General features: G+C 38.5%; 1 protein-coding gene across 1 annotated transcript; it reads left to right on the top strand.

Annotated features, from left to right (window-relative positions):
- The first annotated feature begins 5,149 nt into the window (after positions 1-5,149).
- LOC306997669 (uncharacterized protein C11orf87 homolog) lies at positions 5,150-7,000 on the top strand. The gene is made up of 2 exons (XM_079611036.1): positions 5,150-5,253; positions 5,709-7,000. The coding sequence occupies exon 2, from the start codon at positions 5,840-5,842 to the stop codon at positions 6,275-6,277; it is 438 nt and encodes a 145-aa protein (XP_079467162.1). The 5' UTR covers positions 5,150-5,253; positions 5,709-5,839; the 3' UTR covers positions 6,278-7,000.
- Positions 7,001-11,962: the final 4,962 nt, after the last annotated feature.

Below are 11,962 nucleotides of genomic sequence, written 5' to 3'. Positions count from 1 at the left end.
TTTTAAGCCTTTTAAAATGTTATATTTTAATAAAGATTTTTGCATTGTAGCATTATTTTCATATATATTTATCACTAGAAGTTTAATTTCTGTAATCAGTTTTGCACATTTTACTTCAGAGTAATTATAATTTGGTGTTATTTCTTATTTTCACACACTCGTATTTTTACGATATATATATATATATATATATATATATATATATATATATATTTTTTTTTTTTTTTTTTTTTGTTGGGGTGCACATTAAAGGGATAGTTCAATTTAAAATGAAAATTCTGTCATCATTTACTCACCCTCAAGTTGTTTCAAACCTGTATGAATTTCTTTCTTCTGCTGAACACAAAGGAAGATATTTTGAAAAATGTCAGTAACAAAACAGTTACCAGGTCCCATTGACTTCCATAGTATTTTTTTTTCCTACTATGGAAGTCAATGGGACCTGGTAACTGTTTTGTTACTGACATTTTTCAAAATATCAAAATACAATGGGAGTGCCTCAAGGATCTGTATTAGGTCCTTTACTTTTTAGTCTTTATATAAATGATCTTCCTGAGCACTGTCACGGTGTTGATATACAATTATATGCCGATGACACTGTTTTGTACACACATGCAAAAAATGCCCAGCTAGCAGCTGAAAAATTGACTAATGCCATGCAAGGTGTGGTTAAATGGCTTGAAGAATCTTGTCGTACTTTGAAAATGCAAACAATACAAATATGTGCTGGAATCATAGGTTGGAATGATAAGAAAATGACGCAAAAATTGTCATTTTGCGAGACTACAGCCAGTAGAAGGCGCTAGATCCGCATGTTTTCAGCCCGCCCATAGGGTGGGATCTCTCTCACAGAATGTACAAATAGTGTCAGCCATCTTTTTTTGGAAGCTAAGCTAACAGGCTCTTGTTCTGTGGAGAAAGCGGAGTAGTAGGGGTTACCATCCTCTTTTTCCCGGACATGTCAGGCCATCGAGATCGTCCAAAATGTCCGGGATTCGGCTTTTGCTTTCTGCAGTCGCCGTTCATTGTTTACATGCACACCTTTTGTTTCAATCTAACTGAATTCATTCCGATCGGTGAATCTGAATGTAGTGTTACATGAACGCTAAACAAGTGATGGGTTAATATGTATTTTAACATTGCTAAGAAAATTCCCGCTCCTCCGTGAGAGATACGAGACCGGTGCGTCACTGGTGCTGCTCATCAGTAATCACGCCACCGGCCTCGCGCCAGTTCTCCCCGTGGCCGTCAGTCTCGTCCTGCTCACCACAGTAAACATCATGAATGGCGACTGTCGAACGCAAAAGCCGAATCCCGGACATTTTAGGCGATCTCGAAATCCCCGGCAGACTCGTAACGGAGACTCACTAGTAGCCTAGCCTTGTTGTTTAACTGCGCTCTCTTACCGGTAGGCGTGGCTTGGGAGTGTTCTCATAGGGCAGCGAAGCAAGTGCATTCTGGAGTTGTTGTCTTTCATCCCCATAAGCAAAAAATACATTTTCTGGCTTTTCTCAGTCTAGAAGGCTCCAAATTCAAAATAATTTCACATTTCTACTATAAATTATCCATTTTTAAATACACATTCATCTTTACAGAGGTGAAGTATCCCTTTAACCCCACAGACTTTAAAAAGGTCAAACTGCGGCCAATTAAATGCCTCGATATGCCACATATCCTACAGGAATTTTGAGATAATATACCATAATCATATTTATTACTGTTTATTTAAATGGCACGGCAACTGGTTGCCTATAGCAGTGGTCAATTACACGGTTATGCAAATTTATGCAAAACTTGACCAATCAGAATCCAGTATCCCAGAGAGCCGTCAAAATTATATGGATATGGATTCATATATGGATATATGAATACGGAAAAGTGCAATTGTAAAGTTCACAGAAAAGCAAACTTCTTCCCTCCATCTGCCATTGGTCGAAAAAATAGTTAGCCCCGCCTCAAGCTCACGGCATTGGTCAACATGTTCAAACAACAGAGCAATGTTTTGATTGCACCACAGAGACAGTGTGTTTGGGGAATCATCCTATGGGTGGCTTCCTTATAGCTGCCTTTGCATATTCAGAAGAGAAGATAAAATAGATTATTTTAAAGACAACTTATCACTTAAAGCTTCCTTTGAATTTGTTGGACAACTTAAAATTTTTCTTCAAATTTCAGATTTCTCACTGGAATGCAATAAATCTCAGTTTGAGTCCTACACATGAATCTTCACCGTGGAAGTCAGGGTCAAGGTCTCTGGTGGGTTTAATGCTCTTGCTCATATCTTGATAGGACAGCCCATTATTTAATGGGATGGTACTGAGCACTGTCATTTCATTTGTGCCCTTCTTCTAACCTCATCCCAAGAGTCAATAATGAACCGCTACAAAGCCTGCAAAGAGCTTCTGAATGGTGGGAGCCAGACAACACTTATTCCGACTTCATTCGTTTTGCTCCATATTGCACAGTTTCTTTGTGGCAGTTTCCTTCTTTGAAACCGTGGCCTTTAGAATAGAGATTATTTCTGTCAATAAACCAAGAGGCCTCAAACGCAGGTTCCTGTTGTTGTGCGAAGAGAGATACTGAATGGCTGAATAAAACAGCTCATCGCTTTAATTTTATGGGCTACATTTTGAAGGGTTCGATTATGACTGAAATATGACTGGGCAAAATCTAGAATTGATGAACTGGCTTCCTTGTAACAAATATGGAATTTGAATTGAGTTGGACAACAAAGCATGTTGAATTTTCTGAACAGCAACAGAACCGTCACATAACGCATGAATTTCATTATTTAAGTTCAGTAATTTCACTTTAATGACAGTTAATAGGTCATTTTCATTGCCATTAAAGTGAAATAACTGAACATAAACATACAAGCTTGATTAAATTATACTTTTAGAAGAATAATTCAGATGGCACTTAGAGGCTTTTGCATCTGAAGTCTTCATATGTTTTTTTTCTATTAATCGAAATTTAATTTAATGTTAAACTGTTAACACAACCATCAAAACAGACTTTAATTTGGCCATACAGTCCAGATTATTTTCATATCTTTAAAAAAAATATATCAATACCAAATTTTGAAGTGACAGATTATATAAAATATTGAAATCAACCAATTGTTTGTGTTTTTCAACTAAATAAATTACAGTAATGCAATTATATTTAATACCTTTCAAAATAAACCCTTCAAAAAACCCATAGGCTATATAAGAAGAATAGGCTTGCTAACAGAACAGGTCAAATATCCGTTACAATTTACTGACATCAAGCTATAAGCACATTAACTATTACAAAGCATAAAAGTTTCAGTCTTGCTTCCAAACATTTCAAAACACAAATGTGTATAAATGATTACCTACAAAAATCCTGGGTTATTTGCACCCAAATGCTGGGTTGAGCATTTTGACTATGTTGCTGGGTTATTTTCTCCGTAATCAGCTTATTATTATTATTAAAAAAAATGTTTGTAGTATTTTATTATTATCTAAAATGAATAACCTGTAACATGGGGTTGTTTGACCCAGCACTGATGAAAAAAACAACCCAGCAAATGGGTTAATGTATAAAACCCAATCTGCTGGGTCAAAATAACCCAGCATGTGTTCTGCCCAGCACTGGGTTGGGTTGGGTTGTTTTAACCCAGCATTTTTTGGAGTGAAGTAAGTAAGAGCGTGTGCAACCAAACTGACGCTACGCAGCTGACAGAACATTCTCTGAACTTGTCAAAGTTATGATCAAACATTATATTCAGTAAGTCCAGAATATTAATTCAAAGTTATCTGGTCTTTTTTCTGTTCTAGTTGGATGTTCTACTACTTGTTTCAGAATGTTTAGAGAATGTTCCAAAGTAACATCCCAGTTTGCAAAATGATGGCCAAAAATGGGAGGTTCCCTTAACGGTCACATAACCAAGAAAAAACGCTTTTACTCAATGTTTTTTTAATATATCCAGAAACGATTCAGTAATTACAATTTCATAACTTAATGGTAACGGTAGCAAAATGTTTATAGAGCATATTTTGTTAATGGTAACCCATTAGTAATGAATCAAGTGTTACGTCCTTCTAAAAGATCAAATTTGGATCAATAATGAAAAACATGATATTAATATCGACTGAAGTCATTGCAAGCTTTTGAGTTTTTTGTAAGGTTTTGGATAGTAATGACTCAAGTGTTACTACATCTTTCTAAAGGAACTACTAATTATTTGAATTCTAAAGTGAAGATCATGGAAACACACTAGTATTGACCAAATCAATTTGAAGGAATTACTATTCAAAATCTTACAAAAATGTCAAAAGCTTATAATGACTTCAGTCAATATTATGTTTTTCACTTTAGAATACTGATCCAAATTATTAGAAGTTCCTTTAGAGTCATTACTAGTGGGTTATCGTTACCTTTTACAATAAATTATGCATTATTCATGTTAATTATGAACCACTCTAAAAAATGCTGGGTTGTTTTAACCCACATCTGGGTCAAATATTGACTAACCCAACCATTGGGTTAACATTTTTAATAAAAAAATGTAACCCAATGGCTGGGTTTGTCCATATTTGACCCAAATTTGGGTTTAAACAACCCAGCATTTTTTAGAGTGTGTATTCTCAGGGAGGTATGATAAAATCTGATTAGCTAATAGTGAACTACCACATCCAACTGAGCACTACTACTTACTAATTCGTTAATCATAGTTTATTTTTAGTTAATAGAAGTTACTAGAATGTTAATAGTGCGTCACTCATTTGTTCTTGTGTAGTTATTGTGTAACCCATGGAACCTTCCATCCAATAAAAACAGCACAATAAAAAAGGTTATTTAGACAGTTAAAATGTTCTTTACACTTTGATTTTTTCTTTCTTTTAATAACTGTTCTCTGCAAGGTTCTTTTGAGAATCAAAAATGGTTCTTCTATATATGGCATCTCTGTGAAAACCCCCTTTTGGAGCCAGTGTACGGATGCGTTATAGATGCGTGTGCATCAGTCAAATGCAGGGGAGGGATGTTTTTTTGACAGCACATACCCTTGTGTAACCCCCATAAATGAGAATATCAAACCTTGGATTGTCATCTGAACATATATACTGTACGTCTGAATGAGGTTGCTGGAGCGTTTGGGTCCTCAAAGGCGATACGTCATTGCGAGCCTCAGCGATTGGCTGGATTCAGCAGCTCCTTTTTCTCCACAATTTGCAACCACGAGCGGTCCTCGCCTCCGGAGCAGAGACATCCCTACAGTAGAGGCAGGTAAACTATCGGTTTCAATGTAGATCTTCGCATGTTCGTGTGTCTGGTGAAGCTAGTTATTTCTTTTTCCTGCGTATAGGCTACTTTATGGTTTTCTTCAGACAGCATCTAATTGATGAACAGCCCTGCTTCTGCTGGCTGATCTGAAGGAATGCCGCAGTTGAGAAATGAATGCTGAAACACATCTGTGCCTTTTGTAATTGTAAAAGAATAGCTTTGCGAAAAGGGGATACAGCGGCATTATTTGCGCGCATACGCCGCAAAGTTATAGCGACCAGCGCGCGCGCGCCCTGTACGAATGAGATCGCTTTTGTTCTTAAACACATTCTGTATGCGTCAAAGGTGTGGATTTTGAAAGTGTTATAAAGGACGATTTCCAACGTGACTAGAATTGTAACGCTAAACCCCCCACATGCTCTTTTCTAACCCTGGATTCCTCATTGGATCTATTTTAGGTGGACTCGTTTCGCCCCCAAGAGAAATGAATGCAATATAGCGCGCGCAATCGCAGGGGTGGACATTTCTTTTCGCTCTCATCTCGTCAATTCTTCCCTGCAATACAGACACACAGCCCGAACCGGACTAAATGAGTGCCCGGACCTTGGAGAGACTGGCGCTTTCCATTCCCCACTGTGCCTTAAACGGAACCGCTCGGACCAACAATGGCACCTGCTTTGACCGGGTGGATCAGTTGTTCCAGGCGTTCTCATCCACCGTCGTGCTTTTCGTGCTCATCGCGATGATCATTGGGATAATAGCCGTGTCCATCACGACCTTCCACTTTCACAAAAGCAAGATGAAAAAGCGCAAGATACAGAAAGCCCAGGAGGAATACGAGCGCGACAACCGCAGTCCCAAAGCGGGCAAAGGCAAGCCGGTGGTCCGGCAGTGCATCATGGTGAGACCCCCCACGGCAGTGCGGAAAAGTGACCCAAACACGGAGGATCCTGGCGTGACAGAGGACATGGGACACTCGGGACAGGCGAAGGATGAGAACTTGTTGGAATCGGTCGCTGTGTCTTGATAACGCAGTGCCAGCTTCGGGAGGACACTGTAAATATCCTATGTATTCATATGATATTACCCACGGAATATATCGATTCTTTGTATTAAGCATTACAGTTGATAAGTTTTCACCATATAGATCCCGGAGGAGTCTTTGAAAGAAATCTATGAACAGTCTCAATGGAGAAAAGACTATGCGGATTGTGGAATTTCCCATCATATAATTTGGAGCCAGTCCTAATGGGATCAGACGAGAGTATTGAAAAATCCTATTGGATGAAATGAAATAAATTAATGGGTTAATCCAACAGGATTTTATTGAATGCAAATGGAATTTCTATCATAATTAGGAGTTAATTACAATGATATCAAACATAATACTTTCTAAGAATCAAAAAAAGCTCTTACTGGATAAAATGAAATTCTGGACAAAATTGTATTATTCAATAAAATTTTACTGGATTAAACGAATAGGCCTAATTAATTGGATAAAATAAGAATCTTCTAAAAAAAAATATCACATTGGATGAAATGAAAAGGCATTAATGGGTTAACAGGATTTTATTGAATGCAAATATAATTTCTATCATAATTAGGAGTTAATCCCAATTTGATCAAAAATAAAACCCTCTAAGAATTAAAAAAGCTCCTACTGGACAATTACATTTTATTTTTTATTAATCAATAAAAGCTTACTGGATTAAATGAATAGGCCTAATTAATTGGATAAAATAAGAATCTTAAAAAAAAAAAAAAAAACTTAAAAGGATTTTACTGAATATTAATGGCATCTCTATCATAATTCAGATCAAATCCAAACTGGGTTGAGAAGCAATCCTCAACAAATCAAATAAGATTATATTTGATAAAAATTAAATTCTGGGGGAAAAGACATTAATCAGTCGATCCAATAAAATCGTACTGCATACTGCTGGATATCTAATAAAATCCAGAGCCATTCCTGTGTGGATCAAACAAAACTCCTCTAAGAATCAAATTCAGGATTTTACTCAGCGCTGATGCTTCGGAACCGAATCCAAACTGGATCAAATGTGAATCGTCTAAGAAGGATGGATGAACTGAGGTGCCTATTCTTCTCCCCAAACCTCTTCTAGAGAAACTTTTTCAGAATTGTGGTTAATCCAGGACGATTTTGTTTGATCCTATTAGGATTGTCTACAAATTGATGATCATGCTCATTTCTTTAATATATACAGGCCCAGCATCTATACATGCAGATTGTCTCGTCCAATATTGTCGTGCCACCAAGAGGAATCAATGTAAACATGGACAAATTATGGACCTATTGACTGTACTTCCAAAGTTTATTACTAAGAATAGTTGGAGTTAAAGGGACGGCTCTCTTGTATAAAGTCTGTACAGACGCTAAAATAAGGACAGAGACAACGGTCTTATTCGTGTAGAATTTCAACACAACTCGCAACGATTTCTCTTTGTTTTGGGGTTTCAGAAACCCTTTTAGGCAACATTGTTGTTTCTTTCGACAAATGGACTTTCTTAATTGGGATTTTCTTTTGTCTCAGTGGCTTTTTTTCAAGATAGAAGTGCAATTCGTGCCATTCTGGCTTGGCATGAATAGGTTTAGTGTTTTAACCCCTTTATCCCCGAGACTGTTAATGTGCAATTGCTGCTGCTAGTGGTAGTGTAGCCTGTACTTGTTTTGTTCATGGCACTATATAATCATAGTAAAAACTTATGTAACCTGAGGCATTTCAGTTTTGTGTTACAGCTCTGTATTAATGCTCTCTTTTGCATTTTTGCTCTAGATTAATATAGCACTAATGATCGAGTATTATATTTTTTATCATTCCTAACTAGTGTAACAATCAGTAAGAAACAATAGAACATTTTAAAGAGTCATTTTCTGTATTTCCTTGACGTTGTGTTGAACCGGAAATGGGAGTCATAGACCGAAATCAAGTATTGTAACAGATCGCAGTTTGAATCTTTGTTTTTAATTTTGTTCAATGCATACGATTTTGAATTACTAATAAAGTATTGTGCAAATGGGTGTCTCGTTTTTGAATTCATTAGCATGAATCATCTTAGAATGATTAGAATTATTGCCCAAAAGCATCATAACTGAAGCTAATTACAAAATTACATTTAAACTTAATACATTGAGGCTCTAATATGTATTCATATTCTATTTACTTTCTTTTAAATCAATAATTAAATTAAACGGAGTGATTAAAGTGTAGCTATTATGCTAATTTAAAGGTTTCTAATTTTGTTAAAGGTCACCCCGATTAGTGCAGCATGTTGGCCTTATAAGATTAAATTGGGCGTCAGCTATAAAAAGGTGATACAAAAAAACTCCAAATGTTTTTGGTTTTATTAAAAAAAGCCGAAAATCCGTTCACCTGTAGGCCGCCATATTTATTTACGCCGCAATGCATTCTGGGTAATTATGTGTATATGTTGTTGCCGGTTGTAGCCTAGCCGCAGTGGCGGAGCCAGGATTTTTTCATGGGGGTGGCCAGGCAAGGGCCAGCAACCAGTCTGGGGTGGCACACACATTTTTATTATTTTAATTTAAAAATGAGTTTGACTATAAGTATTGGACTGTTTTAGTGCCTACACAACTGAATACAGTTAATTTATACTTAATTGTAATTGAGATAGTAGTGAATTAGGAATCATGGAATACTGAGTGAATTTTTATCTTTTTTATTATTATTATTTACCACCTCCAGGCATATTAATAGAGGGGCACACGTACACTATACCTAAAGTTCAACTTGCTCAGTTAGCTTGCTTCTGGTTCTCAAAAACCCCAATAGCTTGTTCTACATTGTTGCACCGTCATGAATGAGACATGCCAGCCCGGTCTCACCCCAAAACGTCATATACTGACGGGTCTTGACCATACGTCAACATACGACGAAAAGGGTACCCCTATAACGTCAATATGAGACGCAGACATAAGCGCACCAGCAGCGCCTCCTAGCGGTACCCTAACGCATACCTAAACCCAACCACACCCGAATCGTCACATATGGACGTTAAAGGGTACCCTTTTCGTCGTATGTTGCCGTATGGTCAAGACCCGTCAGTATGTGACTTTTTGGGGTGAGACTGTTAAACATGCAGATAACTACTGTAGCTCAAAGATGAATCAACCTTCAGTGAATTTTATATAATCATTGAATTCTTCAACCGATTCTGAGTTTGTCAAAAAAAAAGTTGCAACTGAAAAAGTAAACACTGCATGTTTAACTTTTCTAAATTAGTTGTCAAAATAAATAATTGCAACAGTTCTATCATAGGCTACCTAAATTAAAAAGGGGGAAAAAAAGTCTCTTTTGAATCCCCATATGCAAGAATGTGAACAAGGCGGAAGTCAACAGCACATAAATGCCAGAATGTAAAATTAGTTATTTTATGGGTTTAAAAATTAAAAAATGTTGTCCTCTTTACAAATTAACACCAGCTAGTACAAATGCACAGTGCTCACTTTTATTTGTAGGCTACATTTAAAAATGACATCAGTTTGTGCCTTATATTGTGATCTCACATAGCAGATTATTATTATTATTACAGACAGATGTGACACACATAACACATACATGATGCATGCATGCAGTTTTGACACAGCTTTAATCGTCTTTTTGATTATTTTAACGAGTCAATTCACGTCAAAACACGCCGCATTTGCGCACCGCGAGCACAGTACAACGGCCGACAGGACAGGAAAGTTAGTTTTACTGACATTTGGCCTGACAACATCTCATCTTACCGAAGATAGCCAACTGAAGTAGGACAACGCGTGCTTGTTGTTTCTTTGACTGCACACTAGCGACGGTCGTGCAACCCACCAGTTGAGAAACATTGACTCTATATTTACTATGCGTATATCACTGTCTGTTGTTCTGCTGAAGCTCGTTCGGCACCTGCACATTTCCGCACTCGCTTGACTTGCGCTGGCGCTGAGGTGCAGTTGGAGTGCGCGTCTCACGGTTTTGTTTTTTTGTGGTCTTAAAGAGACGGTTCTGCGTTTAAAGAACGTAATTCTTGACAATAAAAAAAGATACATAAACAGTTGTGAGAGGGGTGGCCAAAGGGGTGGCCAAGCTTAGGCAAAGGGTGGCCACGGCCACCCCTGGCCACCCCCTAGATCCGCCCCTGCCTAGCCGGTCTAGCAGCTTCGGTTATTTGTTTTCCAACGTACCGGCTAGCTAGCTACGTTTTGACAGGTAGCGAGATGAACACGTCTGCCGTTCAGCCTTTTCAGTTTGAACCCGAGCGCACCATAGGCTTAAATCAGGAGAATAACGCGGAAGACGATAGGCGCACTCAAGATTATCAGAGAGTTGAGGAAGCGAGAGTAGGGCGAAACAGATGCTGTCTGTGCGGCTACTGCTTGCCCATGCCAAGCGAGAACGAGAGCATCCACTTTTTGTCAGCAGCTGTCCTGGGTAGGCTAACGGTACGTTCACACGGGGCTTCAGCGTCAACGCTTGACGGAAGGCGTGGCTGAAGTTTGGCAGACGCCATGGTCATAGCAGCGTCAGCCAATGAAATTAGACAGGAATGACAGGATGAAAGTGAAGAACGTGATTGGCTGCCGCCTGGCTACTGTATTTGCATAGAGCGATCCTGATTGGCTGACGCTTCCGTCTGCGGCGCTTCACTGGCGTTGCTCGCGGCAGAAGTTGAAAAATTCTCAACTTCTGCCGCGAGCAACGCCAGTGAAGCGCCGCCGACGGATCCACAATCCTTTTCGGCAACGCTTGACGTCACCCATTCAAAGTCAATGGGAAGCGTTGACGCTCACGCCCCGTGTGAACGTACCGTCAGTATAGAGCAGACGATCATACTATCGGTATAAATAATTTAATAAGTCATCTCTACCGCCATCATTTGCTTTATTTTCACCAAGCAGTCACTCACTACGCACAGAAATACCCCGAATCCAGTCAACACTGTTCTGCTCATCTACTTCTACATTTTTAATCTTACAATTACAAAAATGTTATTAATAATGAACTGCAGTTATTAATTAATAATTGATTTGCCTTAAACTACATATTTAAAATCTTAAATCTCAGATAATTCTGATTTGCACTATTTTTTCGCTCTCATTTCTGTGCGTAGTGAGTGACTGCTTGGTGAAAATAAAGCAAACGATGGCGGTAGAGATGACTTATAAAATTATTTATACTGATAGTACGATCGTCTGCTCTATACTTAGCCTACCCAGGACAGCTGCTGACAAAAAGTGGAGCTCTTTACAGCTAACGCGCTCGTTCTCGCTTGGCATGGGCAAGCAGTAGCCGCACAGACAGCATCTGTTTCGCCCTACTCTCGCTTCCTCAACTCTCTGATAATCTTGAGTGCGCCTATCGTCTTCCGCGTTATTCTCCTGATTTAAGCCTATGGTGCGCTCGGGTTCAAACTGAAAAGGCTGAACGGCAGACGTGTTCATCTCGCTACCTGTCAAAACGTAGCTAGCTAGCCGGTACGTTGGAAAACAAATAACCGAAGCTGCTAGAGCGGCTAGGCTACAACCGGCAACAACCTATACACATAATTACCCAGAATGCATTGCGACGTAAATAAATATGGCGGCCTACGGGTGAACGAATTTTCGGCTTTTTTTAATAAAACCAAAAACATTTGGAGTTTTTTTGTATCACCTTTTTATAGCTGACGCCCAATTTAATCTTATAAGGCCAACATG

Source organism: Phoxinus phoxinus (assembly GCF_949152265.1).
Source record: "Phoxinus phoxinus genome assembly, chromosome: 4".
NCBI classification, from domain to species: domain Eukaryota; kingdom Metazoa; phylum Chordata; class Actinopteri; order Cypriniformes; family Leuciscidae; genus Phoxinus; species Phoxinus phoxinus.
This window is presented reverse-complemented; position numbering and strand designations above follow the sequence as displayed.